General features: G+C 39.8%; 1 protein-coding gene across 2 annotated transcripts in view; it reads left to right on the plus strand.

The window, feature by feature from the left end:
* LOC126343384 (another transcription unit protein) overlaps positions 1 to 21,522 on the plus strand; it is a 57,588-nt gene that overhangs the window by 33,895 nt on the left and 2,171 nt on the right. For both annotated transcript variants that reach the window (XM_050001934.1, XM_050001933.1), the window contains exons 5-9: positions 3,086 to 3,288; positions 15,600 to 15,802; positions 15,929 to 16,091; positions 16,377 to 16,592; positions 18,865 to 19,063. In XM_050001934.1, coding sequence (XP_049857891.1) covers positions 3,086 to 3,288; positions 15,600 to 15,802; positions 15,929 to 16,091; positions 16,377 to 16,592; positions 18,865 to 19,063 — 984 coding nt within the window. The remainder of the gene's footprint in view (positions 1 to 3,085; positions 3,289 to 15,599; positions 15,803 to 15,928; positions 16,092 to 16,376; positions 16,593 to 18,864; positions 19,064 to 21,522) is intronic.

Here is a 21,522-nt window from a genome sequence, read left to right on the forward strand (position 1 = left end):
TGTGAATTCTCATTTTGCTACATCAGAAATAATGGTTCAGGAAAACTATAAGGGCCGTTCAAAAAGAAACGAGCCGTAGCTATAATTACAGAAACCAGTACCTGTGTGTTAGAAGTATTGATCCTGGCTGTTGAGACACTTGTCCCACTGTGACACAAGGCGGTGAATGGCTATCTCATAAAATACCCGTGGATGCGATGTTAACCAGTTCCGCACTTACAGCTGCATGTTGTCGTGCGAGGTGAATCGTTTGCCCCTCAGAGCCTTTTTACGGGGATCAAAAATGTCGTAATCACAGGGAGAGAGGTCCGGACTGTATGGAGGGTGACCGAGAACCTCCCATTTGAGTTTCTGCAGGAGTGCTGTGACTGTGTTGGCCGTATGAGGCTTTGCATTGTTGTGGAGCAGAACAAGCCCACAGGTGAGATTGCGTAGTCGTTTGTGAGTAATGTTGTCCCATGCTGCAGGAAGTGAATCAGAAGGGGTCACCTTGATCAAAGAAGAACGTCAGCATAACCTTTCCTGTACTTGTGTGGACGACGTTGTCCAGCTGTGTGTGTAGAACTGGTTAACATCACAGCCCCGGGAATTTTATGAGACAGCCATTCACCACCTTATGTTACAGTGGGACACAAGGTGGTGTCTTGTCTTGGTTGTCTTTGTGTCTCAACAGCCAGGCTCAATACTTTTAACATACAGCTACTGTTTTCTGTAATTACGCCTCCGGTTCATTTCGTTTTGAATGCCCCTTACACATTGATTAACACACACGTAGTTATAAGTGCTTCACTATCTACACATCTTGCGCTAAGGGACTCTTCCTATTCACTACATTTAACAGATCTGTTACAAGCACAATTTCTTTTGTAAGCATTTGACCCATTTTTTGACAAGAAAAAGATGGAAACTTTGAGCAAAGTAAAAATGCCTTAGAACAGTTTCTTCGCAACTTCTTTATTAACTTTATTTTCCTATGCTAAATATGTAGGTTGACACAGTATTATTGAAACTCGTTTCCATGTGAAAATGTATATTGCTCCATAGTCTCCCTCTTCTCTAACTGCTTCCAAAAGTCAAATACAGCTATGGCCATGTTGCCTTTAGCAAACTCTTGTGGGCTTTCAAATAGAAAAATAGGATGTGGTGACGGCCCTCAAGTACTTACCCACAGACTCAGAGATAAAATATTAAAAGTTTTGTCTGGTTTCATTGTCTAGGGGCTGGGATACATAGTTCCCGCATTACAAGCCAAATACTGCTGAGTCTACAGTATACAATATGAATATACACAAGAATCGAATGGTCGAAGGTTCCTATCACTCTGCAGTTGTGAATTTTGAATGCGATATAAACATTTATACATGAAAATAAATTCTTCAGGTACTATTTTAAAGACATTCTAAACACGTACTGTGTCTTTACTGCAGAAACCATGGAATACTCACAATTGAACGAGTCGGCATTATGAAATATTTCTAACTTTCGCGACCACACGCAAACTGCGCCACTCTCCCTACTCTTGCTCGCAACTGTTGTCCAGCTTTTTCCATCCAGCACCTCCCATGTCCTGTGCCCTACTCATGTCGTACTGTCCAGGATTCTCTCTGTTCTCTCCCGTACTGTTCAGTCCTCCGCCACTTCGGTAGTTGCCTGCTGTAGTAACAAGCGCTGTGATTGGCTAGAGCACTGCCGCCATGTCTTCAAGCCAATGCACACTCACAAACATAATGAAACACATTTGAAATACTGGATTTACATGTAAATAAATTGAAATTAAATAAATATTCCTATGGCTGGACCATAAACACACTCTAACACACATTATTAAATACATAAACAAACTAAATAAACATATATCAAAGGAACAGAAACAAAAGGTAGGCCAGTAGCCTAATGTCTCTGTGTTTTCTAAAACACAGTAAATATTTAACCAATTTCTTCATGAATAGGATATGTCAGATGTAAACAAAGACATAGACGAATCAATATATTTATAAGCATGCTGCCACCGTTTTTTCGAGTAACTGTGGAGTGCTTATGGGCTGACGCGATCAATAGTAATTGCCCACTTTGACCTCCAATAACTCTTGTACTATTCAAGTTACATGCCTGTAATTTATACCAATAGCTTTCTAAAGACACCATTTACATTTTGGGAATTCATTGCTGCGTGTTACTTGTATAGTTTATTGTCACATACTAAACTTTAAACTAATAAAGATATTGAAAATCTGATTACACCACTAGAATTGTTATGCAAATAATGGTAAGGTACACGTTATTTTTTGAGGTATCATGATTCATCTGGCTACTATTAATTTCTATACGAACTGTGAAATGGCTGCCATTAAGGTTTCACAAAGACCGCCATTTTTGGTATTCCTGGCATGTCTCCTTCATCGACACAGCGTCACCACGGAATTCTCAGCCACTTGGTCCCTGGACACCGGCTAACGTTTGACACCATGTGGCCGCCAACAACCCGTGGCCCACCGAGAGGCCCCAGCGCGGCCACGCCAACTCCAAACTTAGAATATTTTCAGGGCACCACAACTTGGCTGTTACCTCACTCTCAATGTATTTGCTCATATGCAGTGTTTACTTCAGCCAACCCAAATAAGACAGATTTCTCTGTCACTGTAGTTACTTAATATTAAGTGTTGTTCATATCTGAGTTTATATTATGAACAAAATGTATCTTGTAACGTAAGTTTCAGACAGGCCTTAGAACTTTTTCAGTGTTGTCTTTGTATCTGTTGGCTGCTCGGTGTCTCAACTGCATGGTGAGTTTTCTCCTTATCCCTTCTATTATCTCTCTCTCTCTCTCTCTCTCTCTCTCTCTCTCTCTCTCTCTCCCCCTCTCTCCCTCTCTCCCTCTCTCCCTCTCTCCCTCTCTCCCTCTCTCCCTCTCTCCCTCTCTCCCTCCCCCCTCTCCCCCCTCTCCCCCCTCTCTCCCTCCCCCCTCCCCTGCCCCTTCCCTCTCCCCTCTCCACCCCTTCCGCCCTCTATTTCTCCTCCTCTCCCTTCCCCCATATATGATGCAAAAAACTTTTAAAATCTAAATTCAAGCCCTATTGTATTTCAGCCACTGCTGAAGCACTATTTGGAGATGCTGATGATATTAGCACAGATGAAGAAGCTGCTGCTGAGAAAGCAAAGAAGTCTGATGAGGACGAAGAGGAGCAGGAAGAAAGACGAAGTCGTGATGCAGGAAGTGACCAGGAACGAAGAGTAGATGATGATGATGAAGCAGCTGCTGAAGAAGGAGGTTTACCTGTCATAGAAGATGTAATTATTTCACATTTTTGTCCAATACTTCAGCAGTTACAGATTAAACATTGGGGCTGACAAGCATACTATATGTTTGAAGAAATTTTAGGCTCGCAGGCAGTCATCGTCAACTATACTGCATGATATTTCAATTGGGCACCTACTTGTCATCCTTATGTGAGCTATCAAAGATTGACGAAGTGTCCTCCATTCCACAATATATAGTACACTGTTAGTAATCCACACATTCTTCAAGATCATGGCTGCAGACTGACCACATTACCTGGCTGCAGTGCCCTCGCTGGTGGAACTGCGGAACTCAATTATCCTCAGTGTGCCATAAGCATAGCAAGTTGCCTTCAGTTACAGCAAGTTGTGAAAATAACAGGGTTTCAATGCATTATCCAACTGGTATTCAATGTCACAATGCATCTGATTATTTTGTGATGTGTATTTCCATAGATTCTTTAATAATGGAGTCCCAAAAACATGTTACTGTGTCCAAAATTATTGTTTTATGAAATTTCACTGAATGTTTGGTGGAGATACAATGTTTGACAACTGTAGACTAACTTGGTTCCAAAATACAGTTGTAGCACTGATGCTCGGTGCAGTGTTGTTCCACAGTGCGAGAGGTCTGGCCTATATAAGCCATACAATACTGACAAGGTATTCTGTAAATTTCTGTCTTCTGCAATAACAAATTGTCCTTCATTGATTCTGGTAGATTGGCAGTCTTCAATGGAGATGGAAAACGCTTTTCAACTGAAAAATTACAGACAATTCTTGCTATTCTAAAGTAAATGTTGCCAACAAGTGGAAGAAAAGCTAGATATTTTGCTAGGTGCTTTACTTTTGATCCACTTCCTGGTTCTTGGTTTTAACTGGTAGTACCCTCTTAATTTGACACACAGAATGTACAGTTTCTCAGAACCCTGTATTTAGGTGGGTGAGCTCTGTAGGCAAACCATCTACATCTGAGACTGTATGAGCTCTGTATATGTGTCCTTCTGGTGTGCTCATAGTTGCAGCTAAGTGTCCCACAGAGCTATCATTCTTCTGTCTAACCAGAACACCCAGGAAAGGTGAACTACCATCTTTCTCTAATTCTATAGTGAAGTGGACATTCTTATGAATGGATGTGTAAACCCCATTAATGTATCTTCTTCTTGTGACCACACCCACATACCTCCAAAATAGAATTGGTTTGGAGGGCCACTGATGCAAGTGCTCTCTCATCAAAGTCCTCCGTAAAAATGTTGACCACCAGGGGAGACAAGAGGGCAACCCATGACAACATTGTCACTCTGCTGAAAAGATTCATGGTGAAAAAAACCTACGTTGGGGGAAGATTTTGTCAAAACAAAGCAATGATGTCCACCTGAAACTGATTACCAAATAATGCCAAAGAACCTGAGAGAGGACCTGTGTAAAAAGAGACAAGACATCAAAGCTAACTAAATGGTCCAAACTACTAAACAGAGCGCACCCAGAATGTTGACAAAATCAGCCAAGGTTCGTAAAAGATGTGAACATTTGCCCACCAATGGTGTCAAAGCAATATGTTTGGCTAAGTCATATGTGGAATTACTGTTGATCATAATGGTAGACCTTCTTTATATATTTTAGGAAGCCCAAAAACTATTGGTGATATGCAGACGTGTTCTTAACCCCTTTATAATCTCTTGAGGTAATGAGAATTGATTCAGGAGTGAAGAGTCTCCTGCTGCACACATCCTGTAAGATTGTAATCAATCTTCCCGTAGTCAGAATCAGTTAGCAGACCATACATCTTACAACCATAAGAACTATGACATAACAGTGCTGTTGCATTACCTCTATTGACTTCCAACACCAAAATTTCGGAATCCTCTGTGATTAATAGCGCAGCCTTTTACACATAGGTTAAGTTATTGCATTGAGATGTTGCTTTCAAGAGAGCACAGCAAGTTGTCCTTTGGGTGTTGGATAAAAAAATAAGAAGGAAAAACTTTTGCTCTTTCCCAAGTTCTTCCTCAGTGTAGTGTTCCACAACAAAATCGCTGAGAGGATCACAACATGGTGGTACTGAGTGTGAATAAAGGTAGTGCAAAAGCACTTTTGTCTCATAGTTTGTATGTTGGTAATTGTATGGTCTACTAAGTGACTCTGCTTGTGATTGTACAGGACATACGCAACAGAAGACTTCTGAATTCCTGAATTCTTCCTCATTACCTCAAGAAATCATCAAGAGATTAAGACCACATAGTTGTATACCACCAAGACTCTTTGGCTTTCCCAAAACTCATATACCGAGCGAGGTGGCACAGTAGCTAGCACACTGGACTCGCATTCGGGAGGACGACGGTTCAATCCCCCTGATTTAGGTTTTCCGTGATTTCCCTAAATTGCTCCTGCCAAATGCCGGGATGGTTCCTTTGAAAGGGCACGGGCGACTTCCTTCCCCGTCCTTCCCTAATCCGATGAGACCGATGACCTCGCTGTCTGGTCTCCTCCCCCAAAACAACCCAATCCAATCCCAAAACTCATAAAGGTCTACCTTCATTGCCAATAGTAGGCAAGATTAGGAGCCTCACACATGACATAGTGAAACATCGTACTTCTTTGCTGGAGGTGACATCACTGGTTTGTTTTGGTACTCTCCCCTCAAACTGTTTTATGTTCACCCATGAATATTTTGAGCAGGCTGATGGCAGTGCTCTGGGTCCTTCTTTTCTAGTTGCCAAACTTTGAGGAGAGAGTGCAAGGATCAGCAGCCCTTCAGCTAACTGTATTTTGGAGGTATGTGGACAGTAGTTTCATAGTGTGGCCTCATGTAGAAGATAAATTAATAGAGTTGTTATCATCACGTCAGCTCTACTCATGAGAACATCTGGTTCGCTATGGAAGTAGAGAAATATGGTTGTCTGCCTTTCCTGGATGGTTTGGTTAGATGGAAAAATGATGGCTCTCTGATGCATTCAGCTTATCATAAAGCCACTCATGCCAGTTTTTATCCACAATTGTCATATTGTTACCAACTGTCACAAACAATGAGTGAGCTTGAAACAATTGTACACAGAACTCTTTCAACTTCAGATTGCCTAAAGAGCTTGCTGTTCCTGTCAGATTAACAGGGCACTATCGATTAAAACCAAGAAACAAGGATTGGATAAAGAGCTGAGCATGCCAGCAAAATCTCTAGCATTTATTCCTCCATAATTTTCAGTCTGACACCATAATCTTGACTTGTGTGCAGAATACTCACAATATATAGGGTGAGTCACTGGCGAGTGAGCTGGCCAGGACACATCTCCTCCACGTCCAGTCCAACGATTTGGGAATTTCCTCTGCAACTCATTTCTAGCCATCAGCGAAAAATGTGCTGGACGCACATCGTGTTGATACCACATTTTGTTTCTTTCTCCTAAAGGTATTTCTTCCAATAACAGACTTACTGTTTCTTGCAGGAATGTGGTGTCCTTCACACCATTAAGATTTCCTTCGATGAAATAGGAGCCTATAATTCTGTCCTCCAGAATCCCACACCATACATTCACCAACCAGGGGTTTTGGTGTGCAACTTGCTGCATTGCTGCAGCCAACATGGATTTTCAGTTGCCCAATAATGCATGTTATGCAAATTAACATTGCCATGGTTTGTGAATGTAGCCTCATTAGTAAGTGAAATCAATTTAATAAACGTGTCATCCATCTGAATCCGAAGTTGATCCCATCAGCAGAATTCAATGCTATGCATACAATCTGTACTAGTTAATTCTTGGTGGAGACTTGTATGGTAAGGATGACATGTATGGCAATGCAGAACGCAAACAACACTACTCTGGCTCGTGCCAGATTCCCTTGCAATTTGACACGATCTAGCACAAGGATCTCAAACCACAGTGGGAAAGGTACCAGTTTCCGTTTCCTCATTACTAACTTTCTTTTGCCAGATATGTTTCCAATGCATTAAAGATCCAACTGTTTTCAATTTATCATATACATATTTAAATGTATGACATGTATGGTGAGTACGTTGAGGATATTTTTCAGCGTATAAGTCTCTAGCTCTCACTGAATTTCATTCGCATTTGCAATAAACGAGAAGCGTATCGACTTATTCTTGGAAGAAATAAATCATTCACATTCGCTTGATTCGACGATACTAGTGTTGTAGTGCAAAACCGTCGAATGGTCTTTACATATCACTGGCACGTTAGGTGGATAAATCGTATTCAGCAATATTTACTATTTGCACGATATACGAGAGAGAATTGTCAGAGAATGTGCTTCAATAAGTGTTGTGGAATACCACTCGGTCCATGATAAGAAGATTGTAGCACCGCATTCTTACCGATGGTAATCACTTTGAACACCTTCTGTAAATGTATGTTCATGCCATCTTTGTGACTTTCGTTGACTTTCAAAGACCTTACTGTTACACATCATTGGATTGCTCTTGATAGCCGCTATCAGAAAATAAGTACCAAACGATAGCATCCCATTTAAAAAGCAAAGTTGACTTTCATATCTCTGAAGCAGCTCCAACTAGCAACAATAAATCAAGTCGTATTATGGCCCCTGTTGTCCCTTGCAACATTTGTCCCAGAAACTTTTCAGCTACTATCATACTTTGGGAGTTATTCTAGGTGGCAGTAGTTACTGACTCGCCCTATATATTGTAAAGCAGAGGATGTCTTTGTAAGTTTTCGATGGGTCATCTTAGGGTGAATGGCAAGTGGCCAGTGGAAATACCATGGAGTGTAGTTGATGACAATCCACTGCAAGCCTAGCATTCCTTCAAACATTCAATTTGCCAGGAAAACTTTAAAATTTGCATATTTTTTCTGTGATTTGACCTTTATTCTTAAGGATATGTATTCTTCACTTTCAACTTTTTTTAGATATCTAAAGGTATGTTTTATATTATAAGTTATGAGAGTACTTTCTTGGCTTTTTCTAACTGCACCGATGATTGCTAGGAGAAAGTACAAGTTCTTTATTCCCTCTCTTGCCCTCAAATGAAAATCGTGCTGGATTTAAACGACATCTGTTGGAAGTTTGTTAGGTACCAATTCAATGTTTACTGGAAAAATTTGAAGAAAACAAAGATTCGTCTGCCAAAACTGCAAACTGTTCAGATTCATTTCTCAGGATTACAATTTTTGCACATATTGAATAGAGTATAGTTTCAGTTGAACTCTAACTGCTCTTCTGAAAGAACATACTTGAATGCATTAATTTGGTTGCACATGTCCATAATTATCTGATCTTTCCTTACAGTTTTGGGTTTAAATTTTGTAAGTGTTCTGTTAACATCACACATGCAGAATATAACTTGCAACCAAGTCACATCAAGAAATTGTTCATGTATTATGGCCTTTAGTTATTAAGAAATTAAATATTTATTGTGTCGTCCTCCAGGGCTATTTAAAAATCATTGTAGCCAATATCTCAGTATAACTGAACGAACTGGAATATTCACTTAAGCAAGCAGAGAGCTGTTGCTGATGTAAGCCTCAAGGATAATGAAGTTAATTGTTTTTGCGAAATTTTCCATGTTTATTTGTTCAGTGCATAACACTTCTTGGTGTATAATGCAGTGTGCATGAATCCTTGACCCATCGTAAATTTCTCTTTGCTTCTTTTACTGTAATGATACAAAGGAGTGCCTTCTGTAAGTATAGAAGTTAATTGTGACAGTGGTTGACTTTTTTAAGTTCAAAAAGTACAGTTAATTATATCTTGTCCTATAGTAGTGTTATACAATTATAGTAGTTCCAATAATTCCTCAAAAGTATTTAAATCTGTGCTACAAGCAGAAAGAACACAGCTAATTTACATATCCCCAAAATGTTCATACTCTTGTCACAGTCACCAGAATAGCTTTGAGATTAAATGAGTTTTGCTTTGATTTAAACAGGAAAATGTCTGCCAGATTAGTGATTCTTTTTGCAAGTGTATTTTGAAACAGAGATGGTCACGTATCACCTGTTGTATATATAAAGCAGTGTGTATGTGTATGTATGGATCTCCTCTTAAACCCTTCAACTGATGTCAGCCAAATTTGACACAGAAACACCAGCCCTACCAACTATTAGCACTGTGGAGCTTATAACCTCAGAGCGCCAATAGGAGCAGAGATACAGGCCAAAACATGTTTTTCCAGACCCTGGTACTGCTCTACATGACAGGCATGTTGTGTCATTACAGTACCGGCCTGCCAAATCGACCTGCTTTGCAGGACAGTCTACATGTCAGAGGCAAGAAATGGTTTTTCTGGACCCTGGTGTGTAGGCTGGATGAAACGTGTGTTGTGTTTTTGTAGTAGTATCAACCTGCTTTACTTTGCGACCTGTATGTCAGGGTCGATTAATAATTTTCAAGCCGCCAATATGTAGCCTGTCCTGCCATGGTGTGTGTTGTGGTAGTAGTATCGATGTGCTTTATTGAACTGTATTGTAGGGGCTGCACATGCTCGTAAGCATGGCTGGGGAAGATTGAGATGGATAGAGGAGAAAATGGAGGGGGGAGAGAGAGAGAGAGAGAGAGAGAGAGAGAGAGAGAGAGAGAGAGAGAGAGAGAGAGAGAGAGAGAGAGAGAGAGAGAGAGATGCATGGGCCAGGTGAAAGGTGTAGAGGGGTAGTGGGCAGGTGGAAAAGGAAGAAGTGGAGGTGGAGGTGGGAAGAGAGATTGGGAGGAGGATATGGTCAGAGAGAGGGGTGGAGGAAATAGACAGTGAGAGGGGTGAGGAGGAGATGTGTTCAATATACTTGGCAAACTTACACGCAGGCAAAGCTGCAGGATGCAGGGAATAGGCTAATAGAGCAATGGAATCTTTAAACGAAAAAAACTATTCCAATAACTTACCACACACTAACTAACGTAACAAAGTAAAATGTGTAACAAATTCATTCAGTTTCTCATTGAAAGTGAAATATTTCATGTTAATGCACATCAGACATATCACTTCAAATAAAGTACTGGTGTTTCTTGGCAGCTCGTTACATTATTGCTAGGGTTGCTAGACAGTAAACATTTTCTTGTTTATACAAAGCAAAATGTTTCCTATTAAAGTGCATCAAATAAATCAATTTATACAACATACTGTTTTCTGGCAGCTGTTTGCATGTTCATTAGCTGTGCTAGACAATAAACTTGGAAGTGAAAGCTTCAGTATGCCTTTTTCTGCTTTGTGTACTGAAGCAGTGATGGAAGATGCTGAAAGTAAGTGTTTGTTAAACCCACTCGTTAATCAACAAATACTGATGGGCCAGTTCTTCAAAGTACATTGAGATCATTGGATGTATACCAATAACATAACTGTGTAGCAATTCAGTGGCTGGAGCATAAAAATATGTATTGTGGCCTGTGGGTCTGACATCCATGTTGTAAATGATACTGAAATAGTTACACGTGCTACTGTGAATATATACTGAGGGAATGGATTCATGATTCTGACAATGTTGTGTTTGGATGAACTACTTTGACATGCTCTTCAGGATAGCTAAATCAATGGTTTAGACACTGCTGAGCATCTCAAACACATTGATTTCTCCATGCAAGTCTGCAAGGATTCCTTAAACATCAGTCCTATGAAACCCAACTCATTCTTTTTTCACATGACATCTTGAAATTAATACACTCCTGGAAATGGAAAAAAGAACACATTGACACCGGTGTGTCAGACCCACCATACTTGCTCCGGACACTGCGAGAGGGCTGTACAAGCAATGATCACACGCACGGCGCAGCGGAGACACCAGGAACCGCGGTGTTGGCCGTCGAATGGCGCTAGCTGCGCAGCATTTGTGCACCGCCGCAGTCAGTGTCAGCCAGTTTGCCGTGGCATACAGAGCTCCATCGCAGTCTTTAACAGTGGTAGCATGCCGCAACAGCGTGGACGTGTACCGTATGTGCAGTTGACGGACTTTGAGCGAGGGCGTATAGTGGGCATGCGGGAGGCCGGGTGGACGTACCGCCGAATTGCTCAACACGTGGGGCGTGAGGTCTCCACAGTACATTGATGTTGTCGCCAGTGGTCAGCGGAAGGTGCATGTGCCCGTCGACCTGGGACCGGACGGCAGCGACACACGGATGCACGCCGACCTGGGACCGGACGGCAGCGACGCAAGGATGCACGCCAAGACCGTAGGATCCTACGCAGTGCCGTAGGGGACCGCACCGCCACTTCCCAGCAAATTAGGGACACTGTTGCTCCTGGGGTATCGGCGAGGACCATTCGCAACTGTCTCCGTGAAGCTGGGCTACGGTCCCGCAGACCATTAGGCCATCTTCCGCTCACGCCCCAACATCGTGCAGCCCGCCTCCAGTGGTGTCGCGACAGGCGTGAATGGAGGGACGAATGGAGACGTGTCGTCTTGAGCGATGAGTCGCTTCTGCCTTGGTGCCAATGATGGTCGTATGCGTGTTTGGCGCCGTGCAGGTGAGCGCCACAATCAGGACTGCATACGACCGAGGCACACAGGGTCAACACCCAGCATCATGGTGTGGGGAGCGATCTCCTACACTGGCCGTACACCTCTGGTGATCGTCGAGGGGACACTGAATAGTGCACGGTACATCCAAACCGTCATCGAACCCATCGTTCTACCATTCCTAGACCGGCAAGGGAACTTGCTGTTCCAACAGGACAGTGCACGTCCACATGTATCCCATGCCACCCAACGTGCTCTAGAAGGTGTAAGTCAACTACCCTGGCCAGCAAGATCTCCGGATCTGTCCCCCATTGAGCATGTTTGGGACTGGATGAAGCGTCGTCTCACGCGGTCTGCACGTCCAGCACGAACGCTGTTCCAACTGAGGCGCCAGGTGGAAATGGCATGGCAAGCCGTTCCACAGGACTACATCCAGCATCTCTACGATCGTCTCCATGGGAGAATAGCAGCCTGCATTGCTGCGAAAGGTGGATATACACTGTACTAGTGCCGACATTGTGCATGCTCTGTTGCCTGTGTCTATGTGCCTGTGGTTCTGTCAGTGTGATCATGTGATGTATCTGACCCCAGGAATGTGTCAATAAAGTTTCCCCTTCCTGGGACAATGAATTCACGGAGTTCTTATTTCAGTTTCCAGGAGTGTAAATCAAGGCAGTTAGAAAAGCATTTGACTCTGTGACACATTAATATTTATTACCAAAAGTGTGATCATATGTATCAAACAAAATTTGTGACCAGATTGAAGATTTTGTGGTAGAAAAGGTACAGCAGTTTATCTTGGACGGAGAGTCATTCATAGATGTAGACGTAACTTCAGAAGTGCCACAGGAAAATGTATTGAGATCCTTGTCATTCATGTTGTATTTTCTAGGCCTGACAGACAATATTAATAGTAACCATACATTTTTTTGTGTGTTATGCAGTTACCTCCAATAAAATACTATGTGAAAAAATGGACAAATATCCATTCAGATCCAAAACATAACCTAATGTAAATGTGTATTCACTAGGTAGCCCTGTGTGAACAAAATTTCAAATGGCAGTAAGCAGAAGGAAAAAGAAGAGCTCTAAAACCAGAACAAGAACACATCTAGAGCAACATCTATGAAATATGCCAGTGATTATGCCTTTTGGATAATAAAGGCAAAATGTATATTATATGACAAATTAAGTTTATTCAGTTGTAATTAGACAAATCCAAAGTGATAATTTTCAGTACAGTATCCAGTCAGATCTTGATAGATTTCAAAGGCTTGCAACTTTCTTTAAATGCGCAGAAATATAAAATCAAGCACTTCCAAGACCCACAAATGTAGTATCTTATGACTTCTTTACAAAAAATTCACAGTTGCAATCAGTCAACTCATACAAACATCTAAGTGTAAAAATTTTTAGGTATATGAAATCAGTGCATTGGTAGGATACTGGAGAAATGCAGTATAAAGAAATTTCTTTACAAAACATTATTTTCCTGTCATAGAAAATTGTTTAACTTTGTGCAACCCATACCAAGTTGAAAAAGAACAAAGAATGGCAGCACAAATGCTCATGAGTTTGTTTAACTTGCGGGATAGCAAAACAGAAATATTCAAAAACCTGAAAAGGCAAATTTCAAGGACCACTATTAAGCGAGCTGTGCACATCGGTCTTGTGACTCTTTACATAGACTGGAAAACCCTGTACCTTTTTCCAATCCCAAGGCATGCTGCGTTGATCCAGCAGTCTTTTGTGGGCAGTATGTTGCCAATTGCTCTTTAGATGTGTGATTCATGTACCAGCTGAAAACTTCGACTTGGCATATCTTTCCCTCCATACCTTCGAACTATTTGGCTTAATTACTAAGTGGCTAATTGTCAGACTACAGATCCAAAGGTTCGACGTTCAATTCTCCATTGATCCTAGAACTTTTTCTATTTTATCACTACTTTCACTGCTGGCAATAATTGCATGAATCTTTGGGTCAGTTTGTAAGGAGTGCACGGAAAGTGCAATACATAGTGCATTGTCCACCAAAAAAAACAGACTGATGTTGCAGTGCCGATCTAGCATGCAATTCCAACTTGTTACTTGACACATGAGAGGAAAAGAAGAAGAAGAAATCATAACAAGATCATCGGATTTTTAATGGTCCCTACTCCTCTTAAAGAATGGTATAGCAGTAGGTGGAAAGAAAGCTAGCACTTTATTTGTGTGTATGGTGTGCAAAACTTGACGTTGAAAGTAATTTTCACATGATGTGTCATTGCCACATAACATAGCTGGATGAAACATGGTCCCTTAATAGAAAAAACTGCTGCAGTCTGAAAGAGATACATGATGAGATAAACAGAAATGACACTTATTCAAAGACAGTGAATAAAAGGAAGTGACCACGATGTGTGAAGGTCCTCTGGATATTACAGAAGGGAGGACATGGTTCTTACAAGGATCACCATGGATGGAATTCATGCTCTGCAGCATATCAATGTGGTTCACAAATGCTGGAAAGTCATTGGTGCATGTGTACATAGTGCAGAATGTCTCCCAACACGTTCCACAAGTGCTCAATATGATTTAATTCTGTGGAACAGGCGGGACTGTCCGTCCACCAAACATCTTTTCTTTCCAGTAGTTTCTCCATCTGCGCAATTCAATGTGGTCACACTTTGTCATCCATAAGAGTGAAATTAAGGCTGAATGCACCCCTGGAAAGCTGTACTTGGGGAAAGAGTACAGTGTCACTATAATACTGACTGGTGAGTGTACAGTGCTCAGATATTTGGAGGTAGATATGCCCATGCAACATTTTGGCTTCCCACACCATAACACCTGGACTCCCGAAATGATCATGTTCCAATTATGGAACATGATCCTGGCTGTATTATGTATTCCCACCTCATATGGGTATGTAATGCACCCAGGAACATGGTCAGACATGATCATTTTGATTGTACAAGTGGTATGGTGATGGGAGGTGAAACATTGCATGGGCATACCAATCTCCAAATCTCTGAACACAGTACATTAGTCAAGTATGTTATTGTGACACTTCTCTTTCCACTTGTGATTGTGTTCAGGTGTGGATACCAGTTACACATAAGCAACAGTTTTCATATCATTTCCAGTTCTAAAATCCACTGACCACGGTTCACATGTCAAGGTAGCAAATTAGTTATTGCTGTTTAAGTAGGACTTCCTTGAGTAAATTATCACAAGTGATGAAACAACATTTCATTTTAATATAAGGGTTAACAGCCAATTTAGATTTCAAAAAATCTTGGTGACATTTTGCAGTGAGTTTGATACTCCTTCCCTTTTTTTTTTCTAACATCCCAAAGGCGTGTTTATTCTTTACAGAAATAAGTGTGGCTGGAATTGCTTATCTTGACATGCTACCACTGTTATTCTTTTGTCACATGAAAGTTGGACCAGGGAACTTAGTTTGGCAACTAGTTAGTGCAACTCTTCTCTGGCATAATTTTGTGCACGAGAATCTAAATAATGTTGTTTCCAGTTACCAGACTGGTCTCAAGAGCCCTGATGACAGGACATTTTTACCTTGCCCTCCAACATTTATTCAGTCTGATATGCCACATCATTTTCTCCCTTGAGAATATGTAGAGATTTACATGAATGCGCCTAACTATGACCACCTACCTTATTTGAAAAAGAGGATGCAAGTATTTACTGATCGATCATTCCAGAAAAACTGAAGCTTTTCCCCTTTGTGTGTGTCATTTTCAGTGTAAGTCAAAATTAGTAACTGAAATACCTCTGAAACTGTAATATTGTTTCTGGAACAAAACTGATACCATACTTACTTCTCTACTGAACCCTTCAGTATTATTTCTGTTTTTTGTAAATTTAATGTATGTTTTTTTTTTATAACAGCAATTGATATGTTAACAGGATGAAGGTGAAAAAGAAGAAGAACCACCACCAGAAACAAGAATAGATGTTGAAATACCAAAAATTTCATGTGACTTGGGCCGAGAAATTCATTTTGTGAAACTACCAAACTTCTTGTCTGTAGAGACAAGGCCATTTGACAGGGAAACATATGAAGATGAAATTGATGAAGAAGAGACTTTGGATGAAGAAGGGCGAGCAAGGTCAGATATTGGTATTGATATTGTCATGTCATGTAATAGCTGAAGGCTGTGAAATGACAATATTGTTAGAACATGAGCAATTTTAAACTTTAATACTGATTCTACATGTGTAATTACTGTCACCAGATTAAAACTTAAGGTGGAGAACACCATTCGCTGGAGGCAAACTTTCGATAAAGAAGGTAATCTTACTAAGGAAAGTAATGCAAGATTCATTCGATGGTCTGATGGCAGTATGTCACTACATCTGGGATCTGAGATATTTGATGTATACAAGCAACCATTGCAGGTAATAATAATTTACAAATGCTTATATATCCTTTTAAAAGGCCATCTTTTAATGAACCACTGTGTTTTGCTAGGAAAAAGTGCTTGTTTTTATTTACTCATACATACATTACCTGGTCAAATAATGTGTCTTTAGGTGGGTTCTACAAAGAACAGGAATGGATTGTAATATTAGAAACATACTTGTTCATATATTCCATTGCTGAGTTGTTAATATGCAAGTATTTGTTTGATCTTCTTCCCTGTGTTCCAATGGTGTTGTAAATTTCTTTGTTGTCATTTTTAGGGTGATCACAATCATCTCTTTATCCGCCAAGGGACAGGTCTTCAGGGCCAGGCGGTATTTAGAACAAAACTGACATTTAGACCTCACTCAACAGAGTCATTCACTCATCGTAAGATGACATTGTCTCTAGCTGATCGCTCACAGAAGACATCAGGAATTAAAGTGTTGTCTCAAGTAGGCTGGGATCCAGAGCAGAACAAAGGACAGCTCATAAAGGTAAAGATACTAGCAACTTTAGTAAGTTATCACTAAGTGTAAAAGTATATTTTCTTGTTTACATCAGATTTTTTCTGTAGCTAGCTGTAAGTCTTCTTTCTTATCAATAAATTATACATCTAAACCAAATACAACTACTCTGCTTTAGGTATTCCATGCAGGTTACCAATTCCAATCACTTATGAAATTTAATCTTTCCAATGTAACAAATTTTTTCGGGCTACTGTCAACAGTATTTGGAGAAATGCATTGTAAAAGCTGTGCTGCTTTAAAATATATTTGTTCACAACTGGGTTTGATCATTGATCATCTTCACAGTGGAAAAATAATGTTATAATTTCATACGTCATTCATGGTATTTAACCAGAAAATATGCCTTAGCAGACTTGCAAAAACCAGAAAAAGATAGTTCATGCCATAATACTGACTCGATCAAACAGAAAACATTGAAAAATGAAACCATGTGACAGCAGTAAGTGCATAACACCATTGCTCATTGCAGTGGTGCTGTGATTCAGTATCTTTGCTGTATGACGAGTAGCAGCCATCTTTTTTCATAAATCTGATTTCTTTAATTTTGTTAAAATGGTCATTTCTCGGTATGTAGGTGGGAATAAACAAAATATATATATATTTTTTCATTCAGAGGGTAACACTGGCGATTAAAATTTCATGAAAAGATCTCTCCACAACATTTTATTGATTATCAGCCCAGTTTGCTAATCGTTCCTGTGACACCTTGTCCCCTATTTCACAATAACATAAAACATGCTGCCCTTTTTTTTAGGTTTTTGTTGTCCTCTGTCAGTCGTATCTGGTAAGATCCCATATCATTCAGCAGTAATATAGTCAAGGACAGACAAGCTTAGCACATTCAAGCTTTGTTAGTAGAGTTGTTGCACCTTCTAAGTGTTCTTTTGATGAAACACAGTCTTTGATTTGCCTATCCCACAAGATTTTCTAAGTGATTGCTGCAATGGAAATGAGTTTTTCTCACCATTGGCCGGGATTTCCCTTACGGGTCAAGTCTGGTCGCCTTGGTGCAGGTCTTATTACGTTCGACGCCACATTGGGCGACCTGCGCGCCAGATGGGGATGAAATGACGATGAAGGCAACACAACACCCAGTCTCTGAGCGGAGAAAATCCCCAACCCAGCCGGGTATCGAACCCAGGCCTCGTAGGATGGCAGTCCGTCATGCTGACCATTCAGCTGTCGGGGCGGACATTGCTGCAATTTAAGTTCATAATTGTAGTCCCTATGTGTTTAATTGTGCTGACAACCTTGAAATTTGTGAGGTTACAGGAAATTATTGACAGTTGCAAATATCGGCAAGTGTAGAATGGAATGACAACATTGAAAATTTATGCCAGACCAAGACTGCAAAAAAACAGTATTTAGTAACTCTGCTGTAGTGGCACTGTCATCGGCAACATTTCCATTACTGTAGCACAATGAGGTATTGATTGTGTGTTGCCACCAGCATGCTTTGCATATGACTCATTTTGATTTTCTGTCATGTTTTGAGACAGAGTTTTAGTGTGGAAACTATTAAAAGCATTTACTATTGAAGTCTGTGCTAAATTTTGAGCTTCTGTAATACATTGCTGTTCTTGGAGGTTTTGAGTTCTTTTAAATCTGGTGTGCTTTCTTCGTTGCTTTTGCAATAGTGTCCTGTGTGTTATGTATTAGCCCACTGATCTAACATGCTCACTATAACACACAGTGTGTGGAGGTGCTTCTTTAATTTTTATGTAAAGGAATAGGGAATTATGGAACAGCAAGAGAAATGACTTGCAGCAATCAAGGAAAACATGAGTGAACAATAAATTATAATATAAGCTTTCAAAACCAAAAGAGACAAAATCAAGGCAGTCAAAGACAAAATAAACCAACATCAGCAGACAATCAGTGGGAAGGGTGAGTCAGACAAAGAAAGTTGAGAACTGAGAGACTGGAGAATGGCTGGCCCAATGGGAAACAGAAAAGACCTTTTTTTATGAAGAACGTAAAATGTAAATAAATAGTGAGTAAGATAGGGGATAAGTTAACAGGGGTGTTCTGTGTTTGTGTTGGTTCTGTGGGATGTTTATTTTTATTATTTGTTAAAGGAACAGAAGGGAAAAAGACAATAATAATACCAGCTTTGTGAAAGTGAGCAAATTTCTCCTTTTGTGTTAATTATGCAATTTTAAATACTGCTGCACCCGGCATCCCACAGTAGTTCAACATTTATATTAATTACAAATTTTACTATTATTTTCTCTAACAGAAAGAAGAGGAACGTCTTCGCGCTTCAATGCGTAGAGAGAGTAAGCAGAAGAGGATACGAGAAAGAGGAGCCACTCGAGGTCTAAGCACAAGTTACCTGGAGCCAGATAATCGTGAAGAAGAAGGCTCTGAAGATGAAGGAGCCATTTCTCTTGCTGCCATTAAAAGCAAGTACAAGAAAGGTGGTGCATCAGCAAAAGGTATCTATCCTCAACAATAGTCTTACCTGAATTCTTTAAATGCCTTTGTTTTATACAGAAATTTGTGGAATGCCTAGTGTTTTAAAATTCATTCAGAAGTGCTGCAAAGAACGTTCGTGATATACAGGGTGACAATTGAGTACATGGGTGCAACAGGAGCATTAATGGAAAAATGCCCTATTGAGATAAATGGCCTCAAAGTTTTGAAAGTATAGGAATCATTTAATGCAATGCCAACACATTGAGAGACAGATTTATTATCAGGAATATGCAAATGCCTAGTGTTTTGGCAAAACACCCAGTCGTATTTAATGATACAGATATAAATATTGACATTTATAGAAACTCAATTAATGTTGTTGTTGCATAGAATATATATCATTCAGCCTCTTTGTTTTACAAATGTTATAGCTCTAATATTTTTAGGGTTACTGCACAATCTGTAGTCCTCAGATTCTGATACATCATCTTCCATGTTATTTGGGACATCATCAATCACACATTCTGTGTTTAGGACACAAGTAAGCCAATCAGCATTTTGTGGTTTCAAAAATTTACGTAATGATAATACATCTCTTTTTTTTTTTAGCAAGATTTGCTCCTGGTTTAGGCTCATTTCTCAAATTACGGTCAGTGAAGCTTAGAAAAGGGGAACTATGATTGAAAATAGTAAATTGTTGATATACTGGAGTATATGTGATCCTGATACCACACCCGTTGAGAGTAGTGTAGACAACATAATTTCTGAATGCTAAATCAGTAACCATTCGCACGTGGTGTCTTAAAAAACATTGGAGCATGAGCCTTTGACCAGTCTTTTATCAGGGAAGCAGCATTAATTACATTGATTGGTTTGGGATACACTCTACATTATTCCATCATTTTCCCATATTCAGTAGGAACTTCTATATTTTCAACTCTCTTTACCAGCATGGTATATTTTCCAAAATTCTGGTCACATTGCTTGTAGGAGTAACTCCTAACAGGGAAGATATGTTCAATTTCAATCTTAAGATGTTCGGCCAACCATGATGAAAACATAATGTCAGTAATATTCTTGTTCTGTCCACCACATCAGTCGGAAAAAACAGTTTTCTTCACGTTCACATATATGGCCAAAATTTTCTGAATAAAATCATACCAACATGAACACACAGACTTTGGGTTTTTTTCTTTCTTCTATTTCCAAGAAATTGTAGTAACATCATTAAGGCAATGAATATTAAAATTATGCAAACAAAGAAGTTGTATGTGAAACTGTGATTTACATTTAATTTAGGTACAGGCAAGTTCTGGGCATATTAAAATTCTAGAAAAAAATCCTATCATCAGAGGCAGATTTCTTTCATTAAATCTGCCTTCAAAGATTGATATGCTTTGGCACATGGCTTACATTGGTCATCAGGATTTTTTGCTAAAATCACATCACACTCAGCACAACAATCACACCATGTGATCTCGGTTGCCTAAAAGAATTTTGACTATGTCCCCTCCAATACCTGTGATAAGTGCTGTACTTCATTTTGAGTGGTTTCCCCTCTAACTCATAAAAATGTTGCCTAAAGCATGTATAAAGTTTATCAATAGTTAATTTAGGATTATCAAAATACATCCTTTTGGTTCTGGCACTGCTGTAGTGGGACTCCTTATGAGGGAACTGGGACCAATGTTCTTTAACAAAATGCCAAACTTTTTTTCTATCTTATTGAGCCAATTATGGTATTTACCCCTTTTTTCTTTAGGAATAGCACCTGGAACCTAACAGAACCACCCCAAATAATTTTTATTGAATCAGATTATTGAAGAAAATATTACAGACCTTAAAACAACATTTATGACATGGATACTTCAGTGTTAACATAACATACCTATCTTTATTGTATTTTGTACTGATCTCAGCCTCATTTCAGAAATCTGCAGCACAGATAGTAAAAATTTCTGGCAAACTAGTTTCACAAATCCATTATGTTTTGTGGTATACGTCCAGTAATAGTTCCTTTTTGTGCTTCAGGATTGAGGTATGTAGTTTGTTTTTCTGGTTTTGATATGTATCCCATCAAGATCACATCCTGAAGTACTGTGTCACCACTATCCCAAAATGCAACAAACAGTTGCTTCTGTTGATCGATTTCTAAACTTTGACAGCACCTAGAATAGGTTGTAACAAACATAGACTTTGATATAAAAATAAGCAGAACTGTATAATACTATACTTTGTCCACATGAAGATATGGCAAAGAAAAATGAACAAACACGATTCAACTGGCTTGAAATACTGGCCGATATTTTCTTTCTTGTGCATACAGATATATACATTTTGCCAGAATTTTGAAGCTTCTTAGCAACATTCTGTTTCCACCCTTCCAAATTATGTTGTCGTTTTAATCCTACACAGTTACTGTCGTTGTCATCCACTATGATGTCTTCTTCCGAAGTAACATATTCATCACTTGTTGTCC

The sequence above is a fragment of the Schistocerca gregaria genome, chromosome 1 (genome assembly GCF_023897955.1).
Source record: "Schistocerca gregaria isolate iqSchGreg1 chromosome 1, iqSchGreg1.2, whole genome shotgun sequence".
Taxonomy (NCBI): Eukaryota; Metazoa; Arthropoda; class Insecta; order Orthoptera; family Acrididae; genus Schistocerca; species Schistocerca gregaria.